We start from the raw sequence: 24,239 nt of genomic DNA, 5'->3' as shown, positions 1-24,239 counted from the left end.
TTTATTTTGGCTAAAAAATAAAAGAGTTTTGGGAGACCTCCATTCCCAAAAAATATCTCAGTTCATCATGATCTCTATGCATAATCATTTTTTGAAGTTGAATGAGAAATGAGAATTAATCCCTGATCTATCATAACCACAAATTAATTAGCCGTTAACATAGGGTGATGACAACGCTTGTTGAGGTTTGTCTTTATTAATAATGAATTATCAAATGAACCTTATCGGAATTGTTCTTCATCGATACTAACTGTCTAAAAATTTTCAAACATCAATTGTACAGAGTTGGAGCAGGAGAAGTTTTGGTGCAACTTGTGAGTAGGGGAGAGGGTGCTACTAATAAAATCCAAGAATTGGAATGCTTAAGATGTTTAAAAGGAACAAGATTGCAGCTCTAGTTAAAAATCACTCCAACCAAGTTTCTAACAATGACCTTGGGACTTCCTTAACCCATAAAATACCTTCACCAATTTGATATTTCAGTTTAGGTCTCTTCAGTGTGTCTTGGGGCCTTCCCAAAGATTTAACGGGGAGTGCACAAAGTACTGCATTGTGATCATTCTTACAATATAGGTACATGGCAACGTAGCTTATGGAGTTCTCTGATATATGAAAAGGGACTAAGCAACACCAGGTTCATTACCATTAAGATGTTTAAAAGGAGCAAGATTGCGGCTCTAGTTAAAAATCACTCCAACCAAGTTTCTAACAATGACCTTGGGATTTCCTTAACCCATAAAACACCTTCACCAATTTGATATTTCAGTTTAGGTCTCTTCAGTGTGTCTTGGGCCTTCCCAAAGATTTACCGGGGAGTGCACAAAGTAGTGCATTGTGCACAAAGTAGTGCATTGTGATCATTCTTACAATATAGGTACATGGCAACGTAGCTTATGGAGTTCTCTGATATATGAAAAGGGACTAAGCAACACCAGGTTCATTACCATTAAGAGAGAGAGAGAGAGAGAGAAGAAGAAGAAGAAGAAGAACAATACAAGATTCATTTGATATGATGTGTAGGGGTGGTTATTCGGTTATAACCGAACCTAATAAACCGAGATTTGATAACCGAAATAATTTCGGTTATCAAATTTCGGTAACCGAAACCGAACCGAAATTCCTAAAAACCGAACCGATTAACAATTCGGTTATTGTGGGAGAAAAGAGGGAAAAAAATGAAAATCTCGGTTTGGATCGGAGGGCTAGGATCATCCGATCGAAATGAATTTTTGAGCACAACCTAATTAAGTTGTGATCAATCAAATGGACAATTTTGATCATCCTACGGAGTGCACATATAGCACTTTTTTTTTGGGAAAAAATGGTTTTCATCCATAATTTCGGTTATTCGGTTAACCGATTTTTTTTGTTGAGATAACTGAAAACCGAAACCGAATAACCGAATTTCCAAAAAAAAAAACCCGAAACCGAACCGAACCGACCGAACCAATTCGGTTCGGTTCGGTTCGGTTCGGTTATAACCGAATAATGAACACCCCTAATGATGTGGAACCAGGCATTTCACTGTTGGCTGGGGTTTGAAAATCCAAGGAATGAATTTCTATGATTCCTCTCATTCAAAGACAAGGGGTTCTAGTGTCTCACATTATAGCAATGGTTTCCTGGGCTCACCCATAACTTCTCATTTATGGTGGCATGGAGTCCATATGGTGTGGCACCCATTATGTAGATTATGTTTACTGTCATTGCAGCTTGAATGGATAGCCGTCTAAAGGACTGCACTTTGATGTTATCTATTGCAGTATTGCCTATATTTTGACAATATGAAGAAATCTGGCATTTCACTGTTGGCTGGGGTTTGAAAATCCAAGGAATGAATTTCTATGATTCCTCTCATTCAAAGACAAGGGGTTCTAGTGTCTCACATTATAGCAATGGTTTCCTGGGCTCCCCCTTAACTTCTTATTTATGGTGGCATGGAGTCCATATGGTGTGGTGCCCATTATGTAGATTTTGTTTACTGTCATTGCAGCTTGAATGGATAGCCGTCTAAAGGACTGCACTTTGATGTTATCTATTGCAGTATTGCCTATATTTTGACAATATAAAGAAATCACTGATTTAAGTATATGTACTTGTTTACTTTTCACGAGTTCATAGTTTTTTATTATTCTTTTACTGTCCCGTTAGCATTTTAGCAAGTTAGTTTTGAGATAAGTCTGTGAAGAAATTGCAATTTGGCAGATACATGTCAATTTAGGCATCCAAGTTTATTAGCAATTAATTTTTTTTAAATGTTTCATTAAATAAAGTGGGCAAATGCTGGAGGACCGGGATGGTCGAAAACAAGCCAAGCAAAAAATTGGAAAAAACAATAGTATCAAAACTCGAGGGAAGATAATCAAAAGTCTCCAAACTTGGAGATGTAGGTTTGGTTTGGTTAATTAGATTATTTAACAATATTTTGAAGATTAAGAAGATGCCTGATGAGTGGAGGAAGAGTACATTAGTACCTATTTATAAGAATAAAGGGGATATTCAGAGTTGCATCAATTACCGGGGAATCAAGCTAATGAGTCACACCATGAAGCTTTGGGAGAGGGTAATTGCGCTTAAGAGAAGAGACTAAGGTGTCAGAGAATCAATTTGGCTTCATGCCCGGACGATCGACTATGGAAGCTATCTTCTTAATTAGGCGGTTAATTGAGAGATTTAGAGAAAATAAAACGGACCTTCAGATGGTTTTCATTGATTTGGAGAAAGCGTATGATAGAGTTCCTAGGAATGTTATGTGGTGGGTTCTTGAAAGGAAAAAAGTGCATACTAAATATGTTGATGTGATTAAGGATATGTACGATGGAGCAGTAACTAGTGTCAGAACCACATATTGCACTTCTAGTGAGTTTCTAATCACAGTAGGACTACACCAAGGATCAGCTCTAAGCCCTTATCTTTTTACGCTAGTTATGGATGAGCTTACGGAAGGGTTTCTAGGATGAGGTGCTGTGGTGTATGTTATTTGCATATGATATAGTATTAATCGATGAAACCAAAGTAGGAGTAACTGCTAAGTTAGAGTTATGGAGAACTACTTTGGAATCCAAAGGTTAGACTGAGTAGGACTAAGACAGAATATATGGAATGCGACTTTAGTAATGTAAGGAGGCGGGATGAGGATGTAGTAAATATGACTGGACATGAGGTACCTAAGAGGGATATCTTTCACTATCTTGGTTCAATTCTACATGAGGAAGAAGAGATTGAAGAGGATGTTAACCATAGAATAAGTGCAGGTTGGTTGAAGTGGAAGCTTGCCTCAGGAGTTCTTTGCGACCGTAAAATTCCTACCACAAGTTGAAGGGAAAGTTCTATAAGACAGCTGTGAGGCCAGCCATGCTGTACGGCTCAGAATGTTGGGCCACAAAGAAGCAACATGTGCATAAGATGAGTGTAGCGGAGATGCGAATGCTTAGATGTATGTGCGGCCACACAAGGGGTTAGATAGAATTAAAAATGAAGACATTCATAAAAAGGTGGGGGTGGCACCAATTGAGGAGAAGATGAGAGAGCACCACTTAAGATGGTTTGGGCATATCCAACGTAGGCCTTTGGATGCTCCGGTGAGAAGAGGCGACTCGTGTGAAATTGATGGAGTAAAAAGAGGTAGCGGCCGACCGAAAACAACTTGGGTAGAAACAGTGAGGAAAGACTTGATAGCTAGGAACATAATAGAGAACATGACCTTGGATAGGATAGAATGGAAGAAAATTATGCACATAGAAGAACCCAACTAGAGCCAGGATTAGAGCCGTATAGATTCCTTTCACATTCTTCATGAAATTTTTCTAAAGGATTCATTTAGCCGACCCCAACTAGTTTGGGACAAAGGCCTTGTTGAGTTGAGTTGAGTATAGCGGGCAAAACTAATCAACATCACTATTGGCAAAGTGCCCTACATGTTGGAAAGTCACTGGATAACCCTCGATATCAATCCAAAATCTCTTTGATCACATCGGCCGATCTCCATTGATAGTGTACCCCCTGCTTCATCCAAGGGATTGCGTCAAGGTCCCTGTAATCCGCCATGCGAATCCCAGCTAGTAAGGTATGTACTTCTGCCGCGTTAGCATCTGTTCGACCTAGTGGGCCGAAAAAAACCCACTTGGTGGGCACCATCCTTGTTGTGAGTAAGACCCCTCACGCTCGACAGGCATGGGTTCCCAATACGGGATCTGTCAAAGTACAACTTAACCAACTCAGTAGAAAGGGGCAACCACTTCGAGGGGTAGGTTTAGTGGACATGATCCTGCTCATGCACACCTCTACTGAAAGTAGTCTAATTGTGGATTCAGGCATAGCTATAAAGTTTGGGAGGACTTCGGCCCAGTGCACAGTCGATTATAAAACTTGTTGTTGGTGGACATGATCCTGCTCATGCACACCTCTACTAAAAGTAGTCTAATTGTGGATTCAGGCGTGGCTCTAAAGTTTGGGAGGACTTCGGCCCAGTGCACAATCGATGATAAAACTTGTTGTTGGTGGTCATGATCCTGCTCATGCACACCTCTACTTAAAGTAGTCTAATTGTGGATTCATGCATAGCTCTAAAGTTTGGGAGGACTTCGGCCCACCCAGTGCACAATCGATGATAAAACTTCTTGTTGAATAGAGCAACTCTTCTTGGCCGATCCTTTGAAGACCCCCTATTCCTTTCTTTCCCATATAGCCCAAAGTGAAGTGATAAGGGCCAAGAACCACAAAATCTGGCCCCTCCGTGTGGCCCAAAGCGGCAAAAGTTCATTCTCCAAATAGATTTGTAATATGGTCTGGGAAAACCAGGTTGTGCCAAAAATGTTTAGGACAAAGGACCAAATCTCTTGGGCCATCCTACAATGAATGAAAATGTGATCCGCCGTTTCATCTGCTAAAGGCACATGGCGCAGCAGCTGATGGATATTTTAGACCCCACCCTACAATGTATATCCATCACTGTCTTGCAGGTCCTCACATCTCATCAGAGCCACAGTCTTTGACCTTTTTAACAGGTGATGGATATGTTAGACCCCAGAACTCGTCATTGTTTTATCAAAAAAGTTTAGGACAAAGGACCAAATCTCTTGGGCCATCCTACATGGAATGAAAATGTGATCCGCCGTTTCTTCTGCTAAAGGTGCATGGCGCAGCAGGTGATGAATATTTTAGGCCCCACCCTACAATGTATATCCGTCACTGTCTTGCAGGTCCTCACATCTCATCACAGTCACCGGTTTTGACCTTTTTAACAGGTGATGGATATGTTAGACCCCAGAACTCGTCATTGTTTTATCAAAAAAGTTTAGGACAAAGGACCAAATCTCTTGGGCCATCCTACATTGAATGAAAATGTGATCCCCCGTTTCGTCTGCTAAAGGTACTTGGCGCAGCAGGTGATGAATATTTTAGGCCCCACCCTACAATGTATATCCGTCACTGTCTTGCAGGTCCTCACATCTCATCACAGTCACCGTCTTTGACCTTTTTAACAGGTGATGGATATGTTAGACCCCAGAACTCGTCATTTTTTTATCAAAAAAAGTTTAGGACGAAGGACCAAATCTCTTGGGCCATCCTACAATGAATGAAAATGTGATCCGCCGTTTCTTCTACTAAAGGCACAAGGCACATGGCGCAGCAGGTGATGGATATTTTAGGCCCCACCCTACAATGTATATCCGTCACCGTCTTGAAGTCCTCACATCTCATCACAGTCAGTCTTTGGCCTTTTTAACAGGTGATGGATAGGTTAGACCCCAGAACTTGTGATTGTTTTATCATGATTGGACTGTGATTAGATCCTTGAACATCCTTGTTCTTTTCTACAAAATATTCAAGTAAAATTTCCATCATCTTACTGTATAAGATATTTCATGCAGAATGTTAGATTCCTTGCCAATTTTCTTACGGAACCCGGGATTAGCATCAAAAGAAGCCAGGTGAGCACAAAACAATAACTGAGGCTCGACTGTCTTTAAGAGATTATCTTTCTTCAGTTGTTTCTGTTTTCGTTTGTGCAGACCCGCATTAGTGCCAAAGCTCAGAGGAAGGTTGGTCGCATGCTCAAGATAGCCCGAGCTTTTGGTTTGATGCCTTTCACTATGATGGTAACAATACAACTGTGGAAGATCTTGATGAGGATTACAAGTTTGATGATTATGATTACAATCGTATTCCAGTTGATACCAACGCAAAGGAGGACCCCGTTCTAGATTTATAATTCCTGCAAGTTGACAACTCATCACCTGAGAATAAATACTAAACAATCCATGGGTTTTGAGGTGAAAGCTGAAGGGTAGTTTTCTGGAATGGAAACTTTACTGGTAAAGCATTATATTCAATGTGTGTAATGGTGGATGTGGATTTGGAAACAGAGAAGGTTAAGATATGAAGATAAAAGATGGGAGAGAAGGTCAGACTTCTGAACTTTGATATTGTACAGAGGAGTACTGGCCCACCACCTTCATACTTATCTATCTGGTAGGCTCCACTTTGAACAGGCTATGGTACAAATACTGCACCAGAGGAGCATTCCTAACTTTCCTATTTACCATCAAATGTGAACTGTCCTCATCTTTGTTCTAATGATGTGCTTGTAGGCCACTGGTTGGATGCTTGCCGCCATGAAAGTTTTTTCCATGGTGGGAGATGGATGAGGGTGGGGGAGGGAGAGAATTGAGAAGGCATAAGTGAGGAGAGGATGCGATGCTACTGAAAAACAGCGAAAAAGCAGGCCTGGTTTTATTTTATCCTTGCTTTATATCCCCAAAGAACATCCCCAATAAGAGAATTCTATAAATGCAGGGTAGCAAATCCCTGGGATTTATTCAATCTAAAATACATCATGTGCAGTTCCTCTGTAGATAAACTCCATAGTATGATCCTAACCCCCCTCCAGCCTATAGAGAGGCTTCTATAATGTGCAGTACCTCTGTAGATCGGAGGGCTAGGATTATTATATGGAAATATTCTTCGGGTTACAGCCTAATTACGTTGTTAGAGGATTTTGTGATATCAATTTAGGCAAGGAATCCACTTCTTGCTTTTCGATTTTTTTCTTTTTTTTATATTGACTTCTTGCTGGCCTCCTTTTGTAAGAACTAAGAACTACAAAGGACTTCTTCCATCAGCACAATCCAACTCTCTGGTTCTCTCTAGGACTGCTTGTATGTAGAGAGAGTTATTTTTCAGTGTTTTGTTTTCTCATTTCCCATGAAATTATTTTTACAAAAAATAAAAATTTTTTCCCATTTTCATGGAAATTATTACAAAACAGCTCACCTTGGAATATTTATTCAATGTGAAAAGATTAAAAAAATAAAGATTTTTCCTTGTTTTCCAAGAAATTTACAAATCAGCTAACATTGGAATATTTATTCACCATGAAAAAATTACAAATTAGAGGACCCCCACCCCCCACGCACCCACCTCTCTCTCTCTCTCTCTCTCTCTCTCTCTCTCTCTCTCGGGCTGCTTGGATGTATGGAAATATTTTTCTTTACACAAATATTTCTGGTGTTTGGTTTGCTCCTTTTCCAAAGAATTGTTTTTTCCAAAAATAAAGAATTTCCTTTGTTTTCAAGGAAACCCTCTCTCTCTCTCTCTGGGTGCGTATAGTAGGTAGGGAAATATTTTTCATGAAAGACATATTTTCCAGAGTTTGGATTCCTCATTTTCTATGGAATTATTTTCCAAAAAAAAAGAAAAGAATTTTACTTCATTTTCTATGGAATTAGCGCATGTGCGTAGTTTAGACCGTTAGACACGAGGGCACAACACAACAATCTCCTCCCTCGCCACGTAGTGTCTATTTCCATTTTCCACCGTTAAGCACGTGCCTAGTTTTAGACCGTTGGAGGTGGGGGCACAAAACAAATTTCACTCCCTCTCCATTCTCCAAGCAGTTTCTATTTCCATTCTGGACCCCTCTCTCTCTGTCTCTCTCTCTGTCTCTCTCTCTCTCTCTCTCTCCCCGCCTCAATCCCATCTTCCCATCTCTCCATCTGAAATTCAAAACCCTAATTCCTTTCCGATTCTTCGCCAATCGTCCTTTTTTTGTGCTGTAGCCGATTTGGTTGTAGGGTATCTCGTTGAGGGCTTTACCGGGAGCATAAATTCTGCAAAAAACATACGGAGAAGGGTTCGATTTTGAAAACTTTTTAGGGTTTCTGGGCAACGAGGTTCGAATCGGCTTGAAGGTTTATTTCGCCTGGGCAGAAAAGGGGAGGGATCAAGCAAAAGCAAATAATCCCTTGAGTTTGGGGGATCTGCTTCGATTGTGAAAAGTTTTTAGGGTTTTTGAGCAATGAGGTTCGAATTGGATTTAAGGTTTAGGGTTTCCTCAGCATTGATGTTGCTGAGGAAACCTAGATTTCTTATTGTTTCTGGATTGATGGAAGGTAGAAAACTGTATTGTTTTTTTTTCTATTTGGATTTTATCGGTCCATAGCAAATGATTTGATGTGTTTTAATTTAGGGTTTCAATTTGTTTTTCATCGTTTCGATTCTAAATTACGGCTTCCAAACCTGGTTGTGTTGGGTCTCTGATTTCTGTTTCTCATATATCTTTATTTCACTTAAGTTGGGTCTTGTAACTAGTGGCTAGTCTGGTTCTCCAGTTTTTGAATTTTGCTGTTATCTTCTTTATGAATTGATTTTTCGTTCTGTTGATTAGGGTTTTGAGTTGGACGTTGTTATTAATTAAGGTTTTATGTGATTTTCAGACGGAATTTGAAGATGGCCAGTGGGCTTAGTGAACACGCCAAAGATCTTCTTGCCTCGGGTGTACAAATGGCTCCATCTTCATGTACATTCTCAAGAATGCCCGGTCTGTAAAGCAATATTCTTCTTTGACTCCTACTCAAGTAAGAGTATCAGATGTTTCTTTGACTGCTGTTGTTTTTTATTGGTATTTTCACAATCATTACTTCTTTTATTTCGTTGGTAATGTGGTTGTTGAAACTTGTATGGAAAATGGGAATTTTTAATGCGTTTGTAAATTTCATAAGGAAAATGATATCAGCACAACCATGTTTTAATAGTTGCATGGTCCAGCTTGTCTTTTCTCTTTAAACGGGGTTTTGAGAGCTTTTTGGGAACTGTAGGAACATTTTTTTTTTGAAAAGGGCTGTAGGAACATTTTGACAGCTCTTTAAATACTAAAAGACAAGATGCTTTAGTGGAAATAAAATAACATGGTAATACTTCTACTGATATTATTTCCCTTTTCATAAACTCCATTCTTAGGTTTAGTTTTAATTATTGTTAAGAAATTTCATGGTGATTGCTCTGCCCTTTGTTTCTAGGATGTGCCATATGGGGATCATTATCATCTGATGTCAATTGAATGTTTTCCTAAACGGCATGCAGTATGTTCTCTTTATTTTGAACCTTCACTCTATGTCAAGTGATGGTGATCATGTACCAATACGATATTTTTTGCTGTTTGAATGATATTTTTGTCTTTGAATATTCTAGCACGCTGGTAGACTAGAAAAGATCCACTGTATGTTCCATATTGTTTAGTAGCATAATGGCATTTATAGCATTGGTTTTGGAGGTGTTTTCTAGTTTTTCACTTTTTCCTCCAATTGTTGGCACAAACAGAAGATATGATGATCACTATAGTCAATGCCATTCACCAAGTCACCTCCATGAAATTTGGGCATTTGGCTGCTAGGCTTTGGATGCTTTGCTAGGGTTTTAAGCCATTGCCAGTTGGATGATGCCAACTGGGTCGCTCTTGTATTTAGAATAATCTCTATTAATTTACAATTTTACATGTCAATTTGAAGCGATAAACTTTTGTAATTAGTCTAATTGGTTATAATTAGTAAAAAGTGGGTATAATTTACTCTTTAGTACGAGAAGCAATGAAAACACGCTGAATTTCAATGCCGCTGATGTGAACTGTTCCTATTAAACATTTATAGCTATTAGTTGAGAATGATGAGTAATGACTAACAACACTAAGCATTTACATTTGCATGCTTGTTTGAGAACTGAGCGTTTAATGCTTGTTTTAGAACTGAACGTATTAAATATTTATAGCTATTAGTTTGAGAATGATGAGTAATGCCTAGCCTGATAAGCATTACCATTTGCATGCTTGTTTTTTGTACAAGAACTAAATGTGCGGAAAAAAATTATCTAGGGTTGACTTCTTGCAGTGGTAATCACTATTCATTGTGAGGGGTATATTGCAAGATGCTTTCATGCTGAAAGCTCACGCCCTTATTAGTATAGGCTTACTGATAAGGGTATCGAGACTAACACGATAAAAATTAACATTTGCATGCTTGTTTGAGAATTTAAGCATTAACAATGACTACCCTGATAAGCATTAGTATTTGCATGCCTGTTTGTTGGTACAAGAACTAAATGTGTTAAAAAATGTATCTAGGGTTGACTTCTTGTAGTGGTGATCACTATTCGTTGTGTGTGTGTTTGGGTGGGTGGGTGGGTGGGGGGGGGGGGGATACTACAAGATGCATTCATGCTAAGCTCACGACCTTATTAATATAGGCTTACTGATATAGGGGGTATCAAGATTACTGCTAGGGAAAGTTTAAGATTTTTTTTTTTAGGTTGCCTGCGACAAAACCTGAGACCTCAAGGTTGAGGACCAGATCCTCAACCATTGAGCTACAGGCCCAATCCCAAGGAAAGTTAAAGTTGCTAGGCAAAAGACATACTTTCTGTGATAGGAAGGAGGGAGGAGCCTTCTATTCGTAGTAGATATTTTTAATAGAGCGATATGAACCCGATGGCCTTCTATCCGTAGTAGATATTATTAATAGAGCGATATGCTCATGGGATGAGGAACCCGATGGCCTATCTTATTCAGTCTATGTTGATCTTTCACCCCTTCCTTAAACAGATGCCCTACGTGATATATTACATATCATTCAACTAGCCCGAGAATGGGATGAGTTTGATGGCCTTGCTTATTCGGTCGAGTGGATTTGATATGCAATTGCTGCTTCCTGAGGGCGACGTTGATTCCCTACCTGACCGTCAAGTGGACAGGAGTTTCTCGACTGTAATTCCCATGAGCAATAAATAAGCTCATGGATTTGAACTCATTGTATGTTGATCTCACCCATGCCATGTAAACGGGTGCCCTACCTAATCCATTTCAAATCATGCCTCTAGATGGGCTTGAATCCTCGTAACTTGAAGCAACTCATTGAACTACCGTCATGTAGTTCAATCGAGTGGACAGGAGTTCCTCGGCTGTAATTCCCATGAGCAATATGGTCATGGATTTGAACTCATTGTATGTTGATCTCACCCATGCCGTAAACGGATGCCCTACCTAATCCATTTCGAATCATGCCACTAGCTGGGCTTGAATCCTTGTAAGTTGAAGCAACTCATTGACAGGAGTTCCTCGATTGTAATTCCAATGAGCAATATGCTCATGGATTTGAACTCATTGTATGTTGATCTCACCCATGTTGTAAACGGATATGCCCTACCTAATCCATTTCAAATCATGCCACTAGCTGGGCTTGATTCCTCGTAATTTGAAGCAACTCATTGAACTAGCTTCAACTAGGTAGGAGTTTCTCGACTCTAATCCCTACAAAAAATTAGGCCAATGAGAAACATTTTTTGCATATAAGATGCTCCGATTGTTTTTTCTCTTTGATTTTCCCCCTCAACTACTTTGAGATGTTGGGTCGTGCAACAGAAAGGTACATGGTTTATATTTTTAACTATTTTAAATGTAACATTTTACTTTATAATTTTTAGGGTTTTGTGGTGCCGGTGCCTGCAATTTATTATTTTTATACTTTTAGAATTTTATTTTTCATTTACATTTGTTACTTATTTAATTATTTGTTGTTTTTCTAGTTTCTTTATTTTTTTTATTGTTTAATATTTATTAAATGTGTGATTTTCATATTTTTTTTAATTCCAATTCTTTTAGATTTTCTGATTTGTAGTTTTTTTTATTAGTACTCGAAATTTTAGAATAATTTTTGGTGTCTTTTTTTAAAATTAATCGCTTGGCTTCCTCAGAGCCGTGTGAAGCTTAGCTTGCTTTAGCAGCCACGTGATGATTCAAGTTCGTGTGGTAGGTGTAGAATTCAGTTCACTAATTGTGAAACGTTTAATTACTCGAATTTGCTGCATACCTGTGTAACACTTTTAGACCATTTGATTTTGTTGTTTTTTTATTAGTATTCCAAATTTTATAGTAATTTTGGGTTTCTTTTTTATATTTTGTCACTCCTTTTGTTTTTTAAATTTATCTTATCTAATTATAACATTTTTATGGTAATTTTAATATTTTTTGTGTTTTGTATTTTGTATTTTAATTGTTTATTATTATTTGTGCTTCTTTGCATTTGAAATTATTGGTTAGTTTTTTGCTTTTGGTTAGTTTTTTGCTTTTGATATTTTCATGATTAAGAGTCTTTTACTTTTATGTTTTTATTGTTGTAATTGTTTCTTTATTATTTTTATGACATTTGAAATTTATTGTTACTTTTTTTTTTTTGGTATTTTCATGTTTAAGTGTTTTTACTCTTATGTTACTTGTTATGGTTTTATTTTGTTTTTTTATATTTTCATATTTAAGTGTTTCTTTTTACTTTTATGTTTTTTTTTTATATTATTTTGTACTTATATTCTATTTTCATTTTGGAAGGTTCTTTATAACCCAAGTAGATTCAAAATTTTTCCTTTTTTATTAGTTATATATTTTTTCTACGTTTAATTTATTTCTTTAAAATTTTACTCTATTATTTTATTTTCTATTACCATTGAAAAAAACAATTTAAAATTTTTACTTATTTTTTGTACTTTTAAATTTTATTTTTTGATTACCATTTGTTGCTTTGTGTTTATAATTACTATTATTATTTTTTTAATAATTTTAGAATCTTCCTATTTTTTTTTTCTAATTTTAAATTTATTAGTTTAAATTTTGAGAGTTTGGTATTTTTGTACTTATAAAATTTTATTCTTCTTTTACATTCGTTAGTCTACACTTCACACTTCGATTTTAATCTATTTCATTTTATTCACACTTCGATTTTGCGATGTTTCTAGAATTTTTTCTAAATGATTTGTTTTTTTTTATATTTTGTGTTCTACTAATAATATATTCATTTTATGTTTTCTTAGAAGGTTTTTAACATGCATTTCTTCAATTCTGTTTCAACTTATGTTTTATTGGAGGGGGGGTTATTGACGATTTTTTATGTTTTTTTCTGGACTGTTATTAATGGTTGTTTCTTTTAAATATATTTCTTATGTGTTTCATTATTTCTGATCATTCAGGATATTATGTGATAATGCAAAAAACACAAACGAGCAATAAAATATTAATATCAAGAATTATTATAAAGTTATGAATAATAACAAAACTGCAAAAGTAAAAAAATTAAAAATATCGGAAAAAGGGGATGCATAATATTGAAAGTTATAATAATGTAAGAAGTATGAAAAACTGAAAACGATGCACAAAAATAGTTAAAATTCTAAAAAAAAAATACAATTAAATAAGACAAAAAACACAAATGCGTAACAGACAAAGACCCAAAAATTGTTATAAAATTTCGAATACAAATTAAACATGAAAATAAAAAAATCTAAAAGTATCATAAAAAGGATACTTAATTTAGAAAATTAGAATTTTAAATTATGAAAAAATGAAAATTGGCAAAAAAAATTTTTTTTTTAAATTTTCTCAGAATTTTAAATTTTAATTTTTAAACTTTTAAATTTTATTTCTAACCTCTATGAATGGTGTGAACTTTACATTCTTTTTAGTTATGTTTTTAGTTCATAATTTTTTGATGTTTTAACAATTATTACAACATAGCAAATATAATAAAGAAATAAAATTTAATAAAAGCAGTTGATACTTAAACTAATAATATTAAAATTAAAGACTAAAAGACTTAACCAAACAAACATAGAAGAAATATGTTTGTTAACTAGGTCATATTTCTTTTATGTTTGGTTAAGTTTTTACGTTTTTACTTTTATTAATATTATCATTAGTTTTTTTTTTAATTGTTTTTCCTAAATTTTATGTTTATATTACATTTGCTATTTGTAATAGTTATAAAAATATCCCATGAAATCATGAAATAAAAAAGTAACTAAAAATAATGTAAAATTCGATGCCATTCATAGAAGTTAAAAATAGAATTTAAAAGCAAATTAATTAGAATTTAAAATTATGAAAAACTTAGAGTATTTTATTTTTTTTAGTTTCATTATTCACTAAATGTATGATTTTCATACTTTTAAATTCCAACTAATCTATATGTTTTTTTGAAGATGTCCAACTATCTATATTATTTCCCCCCTTTACATTATTACTCTTAGAATTTTTATTTGGGAGATGATATTTTCACCCCTCTTGCATTACGTGCACACCCCCCTTATAACCTGATTTGACGTGAAAAGTGGGCAACTTTATGTCAAATCACGTTATAGGCGCGGGGGGGGGGGGGGGGGGGGTCAAGTACTACAGGGGGGGTGAAAATATCATCACCCTTTTTATTTTTGTAGTCTTATTAGTATTCAAAATTTTATAATGACTTTTGAGTCTTATTTTCACATTATAATTCAACACATTCTTCTGAATGATAAAATACTCAAAATTTTTAATTATAATGTTTTGATTCAAGATACTCTAGGAATTATTGCGACTTTTTTTTGGTGATTTTTATATGTTTTTTTCTAGTATATTTTGGTTGCTCGTTTTTTTACTTCGTCTTATCTAATTATGACATTTTTATCGTAATTTAAATTATTTGTGTTTGTATTCTATTTTTATTTGTTTTTTTTTTTTTTTTTGCATTTGAAATTAATTTTTACTTTTAAAATTATGTCTTATTATTTTGTCTTTTGGCGAATAATATTTCCTTGTATATTGATATTTCATGTTTTCTTTGTTTTGTTTAATTTTAACTATTTTATTTTAATTTTGTTTTAAATTTAAAAGTTTTATAATTTTTACTTTTTATGTTTTATTTTCTAACCCCATTTGAAAACAAAGTTTAATTTTTCTATTACATTTATTTTTTTAATGGACATTTGTTGCTTTGTATTTATAACTTTCTTTGATTTTTTTCCTATCTAGTCGTATCTCCTTTTGTGATTCTGTAATATTTCAAATTTTATAATAATTTTTGGATTTTGTTATATTTTGTTACTCCTTTGTTTTTCAATTTATTGTATTATATTTCCTTATGTGTGAATTTAAGAAGATTTTACTTTTATATTTTTAAAGGGATTTGCTAGGTCCATCGCAAAAGGCATTTCGCGGCTGGTTTGTCGCATGTTAGACCAGCCACCTCGTGAGTGAAGACAACAGCTTTTGTGTCTCCATTCACGAGGTAGCTGGTCTGAAATGCGACATACCAGTCGCGAAATGCCTTTTGTGATGGACGCGAACAATTCCCATTCTTAAATGTTCTTTTTATCGTATTATATGTATGTATTCTTTTTATTTATTTTTTAGTTTGAACAGTTAGATTTATTTTTTTCTTTTTGGTTTTTATTAGTTTTCTATCTTTTTATCATTTTTAAACTGTGTCATTTTATTTACATTTTGATTTTGTGATATTTCCAGAATTTTTCTTAATGATTTGTTTCTTTTATGTTTTATGTGTCTTATATAATTTTCTATTTATTTTTTGTTTATGCTTATTGATTTGTTTCTTTTATTTTTAAGTATTTTATATTAGAGGAATGATAGAATGAACGGGGAACCCTTGCAAAAAACCGCTTTCAAGGGTTCCCCGATTGGTCAGTTTCATCAAGTGCATTTAAGATGGCGCCGAAAAAAGTGGATGGCGCATAAAAACGGAAACGACTTTGACTTTTGCTGAAACTGACCAATGGGGTTTGATTTTTGAACGGGCGCGCGCCTCCTTCATTCTATCATTTCTCTTTATTTATATCCTATTTATGTTTTATTTATTTTTTTGAAGGGTTTTTATATTCTTTTTAGGTATTTTATGTAATCTTTATTTTGGAATGTTCTTTATAAACTCATCTAGATTCATTGTTTTTTTTTTTGAAGGGTTTTTATATTCTTGTTATTTATTTTTATGTAATCTTTATTTTGGAATGTTCTTGATAACTCATTTAGATTCATAGGTTTTCACTTTTTTATCGGTTTAATATTTTTCTGTTTTTAATTTATTGCATTTTATTTACACTTTGATTTTGGGATGTTTATGGAATTTTTTATTTTTTTATTATCAATTTGTTTCTATTTTATTTTTTAGGGTTTTATATAATATTCTTTTTTTGAATGGTGGTTTTATATAATATTCTATATATATATATATTTAATTTTATTTTAGAGGTTTTTTATATTTAGATTTAAAGAGTTTTCCTTTTTTCTATTTTGGTCTTATATTTTTTATTTTTCAAACCATATCATTTTGTTTATTATCTTTTTTGCGGGGTCTGGAGAGGGCTAGATGTACGCAGCCTTACTTTACAGAGAGGCTGTTTCCGTGACTCGAACCTGTGACCACAAGGTCTAATGGAGCAACCTTACCGTTGCGCCAAGGCTCGCCCTCTCGGTTACTTTACATTTATAATGATCTTTAATTTTTGTGTTTATTATTATTATACTGCTAAAATTTTGAGGAATGCTTGGGTCAAGAGCTAAAGAGTCGCGTGAAAACACACGAGCAAATGATTAGAACACACATAACTTTAAAATTTGAAAAGGTAAAAGATCCACCCTTTCTTCTGCATACTCCCTCCTCTTTTCTCACCACTGTTCAAAAAGGTAACACCTCTCTCTCTCGATCTCTGTGGCATTCTGTTTTGCTTCAGTCCTCTAAGCCTAATTCCTAGCATCAAATTCATCTTACAGTGACGAAAATGATCCATGCAGACGAACCCAACTAGTGTCAGGATTAGACTTAGTCAATTTGAGCCGAGTAGATCCTTTCACCTTCTTCATGAAAATTTTCTAAAGGATTCATTAGCTGACCCAACTAGTTTGGGACAAAGGCTTAGTTGAGTTGAGTTCAGCTGAGCATTCATCTTATAATCTTACAGTGATGTTTAAAAAAACCTAAACTAGTGAAATTACCCATGTTTTGGGACTCCCCTTGTAATAAAGAGGCTAACACATTCCTCGGAGTACTGATAGGATTTCAAAATCCGTCTCTACAGATTTCAAACAAGATTCATGTTGGATACTCCTTGTTTAATTTCGAGAAAATGCGATAGCGGTAGTACAACGAGAGTGTTGATAGGATTTCAAAATCCATCTCTAGAGATATCAAAGAAGATTCCAGTCGGATACTCATTGTTAAATTTCTAGAAAATACGATAGTGGTAGTACAACCAATTTAATTTCCATTGACCCACTTAGATGAAATAGAAAGTGTAAGTAGACCAAAGAAGAGAAGAACGGGATCTGGCTAGGGAAGTTTTTCTTGTCTGTAGTGACGATGATGGTTTGTTGGTCGAGCTTGAAAATCTACTGCGAAATCGTTTCAGACATGAAGTTGGATCGGTGGACCGATTCAGAAATTAGCTATTGGCCTGCATTTGCAACCTCTGCAATGCCATCTGTGGCTACTACACACTATCCTGAAAACCCATCCAATCCACGTCCATGGTGGCATACTCACTAGCCTAGAAGCCCACATTCGCCATGGTGGCATGCTCACTAGCCTACAAGCCCACATTCGCCATTGTGGCATGCTCACTAGCCTACAGGCCCGCATGCTCACCAGCCTACAAGCCACCCTTTCCCCTTGGCTAAGCCATTGAAACTTGTCAGTTCCCAAACCCTCATGTTCTTTACTTGGATATCAGGGGTCTCAAACCGGTGCTTAGCAGTTCCCAAACCATCTGAGTTTTGCTGCATCAGTACTACCAGCCTACAAGCCGCCACCCTGTCCCCATGGTCGAGCCATTTGATTTTGAATGGCATCCATTGCCAAGCCATTGAAACCTGTCAGTTCCCAAATCTTTGTTCCCAAACCCGTATGTTCTTTACTTGGATATCAAGGGTTCTCATACTGGGGGCTTAGCAGTTCCCAAACCAATATGGGTTTTGCTGGATCAGTACTACCTATTTCTTATGCAAGCTCCCTGCTTACCGGGATCTTCCTCTATGGTTATAAGTGGTAACTTACCTCGGGTGTCTAGCGCAGTCAATGAAATTTCACAGCCATTGAAGCTCTTTATCAAAGAGAGGGAGGGAGAAAGCGAGGTTATGTGTGAGGAGAGAGAGAGAGGTTTTACCTGTTGACCAATTATGGAGTTAAATCCATTAATAAAAGAGGCAAATATGCGAAAGAAAATGGACAAATCTTTACTTTTGGTATTTTAGCTGCTTGTCCCTAGCATTCCTCTTAAATTTTATGTCTCTCTCTCTCTCTCGCTTGTTGTCTCGCCACGTTTCTGCTTCGCCCGCCTTCAAAGATTCAAGAAGGTATGTCATTTTTCTTCCTCATATTTCCCTCTTTTCTTCTTCTTCTTCTTATATGTTCTTGCAAATCTTCTTAGTTTTGTCCCTCTTGTTATTCCAAATTTTCAAGTTCTTAGTTTTTCCCCTCTTCTCCCAAATCCCGAGTAATCCAAATTCGTAGCGAAGCATGGAAAAATTGGTTTTATCTTCGCAGTTAAAACAGTTCCTCAATTTGATGTCATGGGATCACGGCGTGAGGCTAATAAATCAAAGGCTGATGATGAAATTTCAGCTGTAGTGAATACCAATGAGGACAAAAGACATGAAATACAACATTTAGTACGACTTAAAATCTCAAGCAAAAATGTCAAAATAATCGACCGGGATGAATTCACCCTTCAATGTGCCACACGTGCAATGGAAGAGAGGACAAAAGCAATACAATAAGATTGTTCCAATAATAAGATGCTCAGAAAATAACCCGGGATGAACTCACCCTTCAATGTGCCACACATGCAATGGAAGAGAGGACAAAAAGAATACAATAAGATCATTCCAATAATAGATACTCGGAAAATAATCCAATCAATAATGATGCCATCAAGATTAATCGCAAATAGTAAATCTACGACCGATGGCAATTTGTTGGTGGGTGGGTGGTGGGGGGGGGGGTTTATAACTTTTACAAATATCGCAGCACTCTCACTTCCTCGCATAGGTGGATTAGTTCACATTAAAAGTTAAGTCAAGATATTCTCCTTATATTCTAGGTTTTCGAGGCACAACACAGATAGAATAAATTTCCTCTCTTTTGACCAGACGACCTAATTGACCAATGTCTCACTTCCTCGCATAGGTGGATTAGTTCACATTACATGTTAAGTCGAGATATTCCCCTTATATTCTAGGTTTTCGGGGCACAACACAGATAGAATAAATTTCCTCTCTTTTGACCTGACGACCTAATTGACCAATGTCTCACTTCCTCAGATAGGTGGATTAGTTCACATTAAATGTTAAGTCGAGCTATTCTCCTTATATTCTAGGTTTTAGGGGCACAACACAGATAGAATAAATTTCCTCTCTTGTGACCAGATGACCTAATTGACCAATGTCCACAAGTAAGCAATAATACGATAGTAGATTTTCAGTAATGTGGTAACTTGTAACCTACCATCTGTGTGAATACTTCAAGTTGTTTGTCAAAGATACATAGAATTGCTTTGATTTGATTAATGTAGCAAAAATTCCAGTAAGAAGCATAGGATGCACCTACTCTACGCATGAGCATGTGCTCCCTAACATATGATAACATCAGCCATACAACTAGTATATTCTACACATCCCTAATGGTTAACAATATTCAATTGCATTATAAATGACGACTCCTTAGTCAATTGAAGTACAAAAAATTATTACTAATAGAAAGCAACAAATGTTTGCAATCATTCAAATCTTACAAAAGTGTATCTCTTTAGATAAAACATTTTAATGAATTCTGAGATCTTTTATGACAAGTTTCTCATTGCCATCTAAGCACCATAGAGAATTGTCTTATGTTAATACGACGAATTAAACTTTTGAAATGCATTATCTTTTCTTCCATTAATTGATATTTTATTTGATATTGTAAATTGCATAGATCATAGGGTTTAGAGCTGGTATGAATTCAGTTGGATTTCTGTTCAAGTTTTTTCGTAAGTTACTCCATTTTTGCAATTTCAATTATGTCATTATGGATATTAGTGTTAGATTGAGACTGATTTGCTGACGAGGGTTTAGAGCTGGTATGAATTCAGTTGGATTTCTGTTCTTGTTTTTTCGTAAGTTACTCCATTTTTGCAATTTCAATTTTGTCATTCTGGATATTAGTGTTAGAGTGATTCAAATTAATAGATTGAGACTGATTTGCTGATTATTCTGTATTTTTTTAAACTTTAGTTGCTGCATTACATTTATTTTAGAGCTAACATTTTTCTCAGCATGTTTATGCAAATAGTAGTTGTCTTTTCTTGCTAAGCTATATGAAATATAAAGCTTATTGAATTCATCACTAAACTGAGATAAATAGGTTCTGAATTGATTCGTCACTGTAAATAGTAGTTGTCTTTTCGAGGACCCAACAGGTCACTCAATTTGAAATTTTCAATGTTTTCAAGAGTTGGCGAGGATTTCCTAAGCCGACAACCTGACGGCATGATCTTAATTCGAGGGTAGCAACTCATGCAATACCACAAACAAATAGCTGTAAAATCAGTTCAATCGAAACTTTCAATGGTAGGGTAGCAACTTCATTGGCTAATTATTTTGGTAGGGAAAACAAATCTTACACAAAACATGTCCATAAAACAAAAAAATCGTTAAGAATATGTTAGTTTTGATTTGTTTTCTTCATAATCTTGAGAGTTGCCCTGTTTTCCTAGAAGTAGAAACCAAGAAATGAGATGCACTCATGCGATCCCACAAATAGAACACTAACAACAAGGGAAATAGGGAGTGTGATAAGAAAATCCACAAACTGATACTAGAGTTTCCTCTATTTTTTTCATAATCCGTATGAACTCCCCCTCCTTGAACCCAAGAAATGAGATGGGTGATGTGATCTTCGAATAGAGCTGCCCAAACATGACTAATTGTCTGATAAGGTAATGCCCAAACGTGCAGAATTTTCTTTATTTTCTTCATAAGCTATGAGCCCTCCCAAGTTTTATTAGATCTTCAAAACCAAGTTTTCTTCTACTCAAAGAAATGAGTCGTCTTTCAATTTCTGTTCAGAGAATAGAGCTGCAGAAACATTGCAAAACTAACCACTAGATAAATAGGAGGTGTCTAATAGAAAATGCAGCGACATAGAGTAGGGTTTTCTATCTTTTCTTCATATTCCTTGAGGACTCCTATCTAAGAATATGTGGGTTTTGGTTTGTTTTCTTCATAAGCCTAAGACTTGTCCTATTTTCCTTGACGTAGAAACCAAGAAATAAGATGCAATCATGCAATCCTAGCATCTTTAGAGAGTGTGATAAGAAAACAATTAAGTTTTCTTCTATTCAAAGAACCAGCATCTTTAGAGAACCACATATCCATGTCCTTGAAGGGACAATCTTCTTTTTTCAACCAAACGCCTTTAAAGTCTACGGTATTAAGTTCGGGCAGAAGGACAATAATAGCTTCCCTGAGAGCTATAGGGAGAACACATACATCTTCACCTATGCTACTGACCTCCATCAGCCAAGATTTTAGAGAACCGCATATCCATGTCCTCGAAGGGACAATCTTCTTTTTTCAACCAAACGTCTTTAAAGTCTACGGCATTAAGTTCGAGTAGAAGGACAATAATCGCTTCCCTGAGAGCTATAGGGAGAGCACATACATCTTTACCTATGCTACTGACCTCCATCAGCCAAGATTTTACCCGATTCCAATCTTCCTCAGCGTTCTCTCTTAGCCAAGCCCAAATTCCTCTCTGCACCCCCGGGGATTGATTGGAGTTCTATCCGTTCCGTCCAGATTTCCTCATTGACGAATAGCGGGTCGGTCCTCCTATTCTTAAGAATACCGTCCTCATTGGCATCATTCATACCTTCCTCTGAGTTCTCGTCGCACGAAGGAGGATTTTCCTCCTGTAGATTCTCTGCCTCTAACTCCCTCCCTTCTAGAATTTTTGAGTATCATCCCTTCCCTTGCTTTTGTTTGCCCCTTAGAAACCATATTTCTCGAGTTTGTTGTTTCCCCAAGATTCCAAGCTTCCTTAGACCATATTTCTCTAGTTTGTTGTTTCCCTAAGACTCCAAGCATGCTTAGACCATATTTCTCTAGTTTGTTGTTTCCCTAAGATTCCAAGCATGCTTAGACCATATCTTGTTACAGACCATGCATTCGGTCTCCTCCTACAGTTTATAAAATAGCATTTGGAGCACCTCCTTAGCCCCAAGCCTTCCTTCCTCTTCCTAGTAGCGATATCTAATCTCGTCTCTCTGCGACTTTTCTGGTATGCCATTGTTGACTCATTCGCTCTGGGAATCTCCATCCTCTGGTCTCTATTTGCTTCCTAATAGCTTGTGCATTACCTTCCTTCCCTCTGGCGCCAAACATTTCTATCCATCAGGCATTCTATCCAAATCTGTGATTCCACCTCTCGCAGGTTTCTCTAGCAGCATCTCAATCATATGCCTAAATCTGCATGATGACATTTTTTACTTTTATGTTTATTTATTATTCTACTTCTATTCTTTTTTATTTTTATTTAATTTTCATTTTGAAGGCTCTTTGTAACTCAATTAGATTCATAATTTTCATTGATAATAGAAAGGCATTGGGGACCAGGGGTCCCGTCGGTCTGCTTTACAAAATCAATAAAAACTGGAACGGGCATACCTGGAACCAGGGAAAAGTATAGATTCATAATTTTTTCCTTTTTATCTGTTTTACATATCTTCTATGTTTAATCTATTTCTTAAAATTTTACTATTATTTTATTTTCTATTACCATTATTTATTTTTTAATTATTTTAGTGTCTTCTTTGTTTTGTTAAGTTTTATTTTTTATAATTTTAATATGGGAAATGATATATCCGTTCCTTCTGATTGATCACTAGGAACACCCCCTATCAGTGTATCAGTGGCTAAAGAGGGGGGTTGTTGTACTTATGTCAGAAGAATTCAATGCCCCTGATTGCCACAAACACTGACGTTCCTAGTGATCAAAAGGGGCGGATCACTTCCCTTTAATATTATTTAGTTTATATTTTGGAGTTTAATATTTTTGTACATTTTAAATTTTATTCTTCTACTACATTAGTTACCCTACGATTTTAATATTTCATTTTATTTACATTTCGACTTTGTGTTGGTTATAGAATTTTTTTTAACGAATTGTTTCTTTTATATTTTGTGTTTTACTTTATATTCAATTTATGTTTTTTGGAGGGCTTTTCCATATATGTATTTTTTAATTTATTCCTTTTCAATTTATGTTTATTTGGAGGCTTTACACATATACAAACTCAACTCAACTCAACTAAGCCTTTGTCCCAAACTAGTTGGGGTCTGCTAATGGATCCTTTAGAAAATTTTTACATAGGGTTTTTACATATATATTTTTTAATTTAATCCTTTCAATTTATGTTTTTTTAAGGTTAGTAATGATTTTTTTATGTTTTTTGGAGGTTTGTTAACAATTTTTTATGTTGTTTAGGGTTATTAATGATTTCTTTCTTTTAAATGTATTTCTTGTATGTTAAATTAATTTTCGTCATTTAGAAGAACGTTTGCAATAGAAAAAAAAACATAATATAAAAACGTTATATTTAAAAACATTATTCAAAATATAAGAATGTTTGCACAAAAATATTCATAATTTCACTAAAAACTTTATATTTAAACAAGGTACAAAAACAAAATATAAAAACGTTATATTTAAAATAAGGCATAGAAGAATGAGCAACAAAATATAAAATTCCAAAAATTATGATAAAATTTCTAATACTGATAAAAATATGGGCGGCCCAGTGCATGAGGCTCCCGCCATTGCAGGGTCTAGGGAGGGCTAGATGTACGCGGCCTTACCACCACCCCTGCTTTGCAGAGAGGCTGTTTCCGTGACTCGAACCCGTGATCACGAAGTCACAATGGAGCAACCTTACCGTTGCGCCAATGTTCGCCCTCTTAAAAAAAATTCTAATACTAATCAAAGTATAAAAAAGGGGATACGTAAAATTAATAAAAAGTAGTTTTGAGGCAAGCTTTTAAAAAAAAAAATTTCAAAAAGAAATACAAAAGTAAAAAATTGAAAGTATCATAAAAGAGGATATGTAATATGAAAAATTAT

General features: G+C 35.3%; 1 protein-coding gene across 16 annotated transcripts in view; it reads left to right on the top strand.

Moving 5' to 3' along the window:
• LOC143879395 (uncharacterized) overlaps nucleotides 1-24,239 on the top strand; it is a 55,431-nt gene that overhangs the window by 17,384 nt on the left and 13,808 nt on the right. For 4 of the 16 annotated variants that reach the window (XR_013251284.1, XR_013251283.1, XM_077381764.1 and 1 more), the window contains exons 3-4: nucleotides 8,718-8,858; nucleotides 9,300-9,362. The exons of 4 other annotated variants lie outside the window; for them this stretch is intronic. Coding sequence is in view for 7 of the 12 variants with exons in the window: in XM_077381764.1 (XP_077237879.1) it covers nucleotides 9,358-9,362 (5 nt within the window). In the remaining 5 variants the exon portion in view is untranslated. 8 more of the 16 variants (XR_013251285.1, XR_013251286.1, XM_077381756.1 and 5 more) reach the window with 5 other exon arrangements.

The sequence above is a fragment of the Tasmannia lanceolata genome, unplaced genomic scaffold (assembly GCF_043159265.1).
Source record: "Tasmannia lanceolata isolate RefF3 unplaced genomic scaffold, GAP_Taslan_0.1 ptg000006l, whole genome shotgun sequence".
Classification (NCBI taxonomy): domain Eukaryota; kingdom Viridiplantae; phylum Streptophyta; class Magnoliopsida; order Canellales; family Winteraceae; genus Tasmannia; species Tasmannia lanceolata.
Note: the sequence above shows the minus strand (reverse complement) of the source record. Positions and strands in the feature narration are given on the sequence as shown.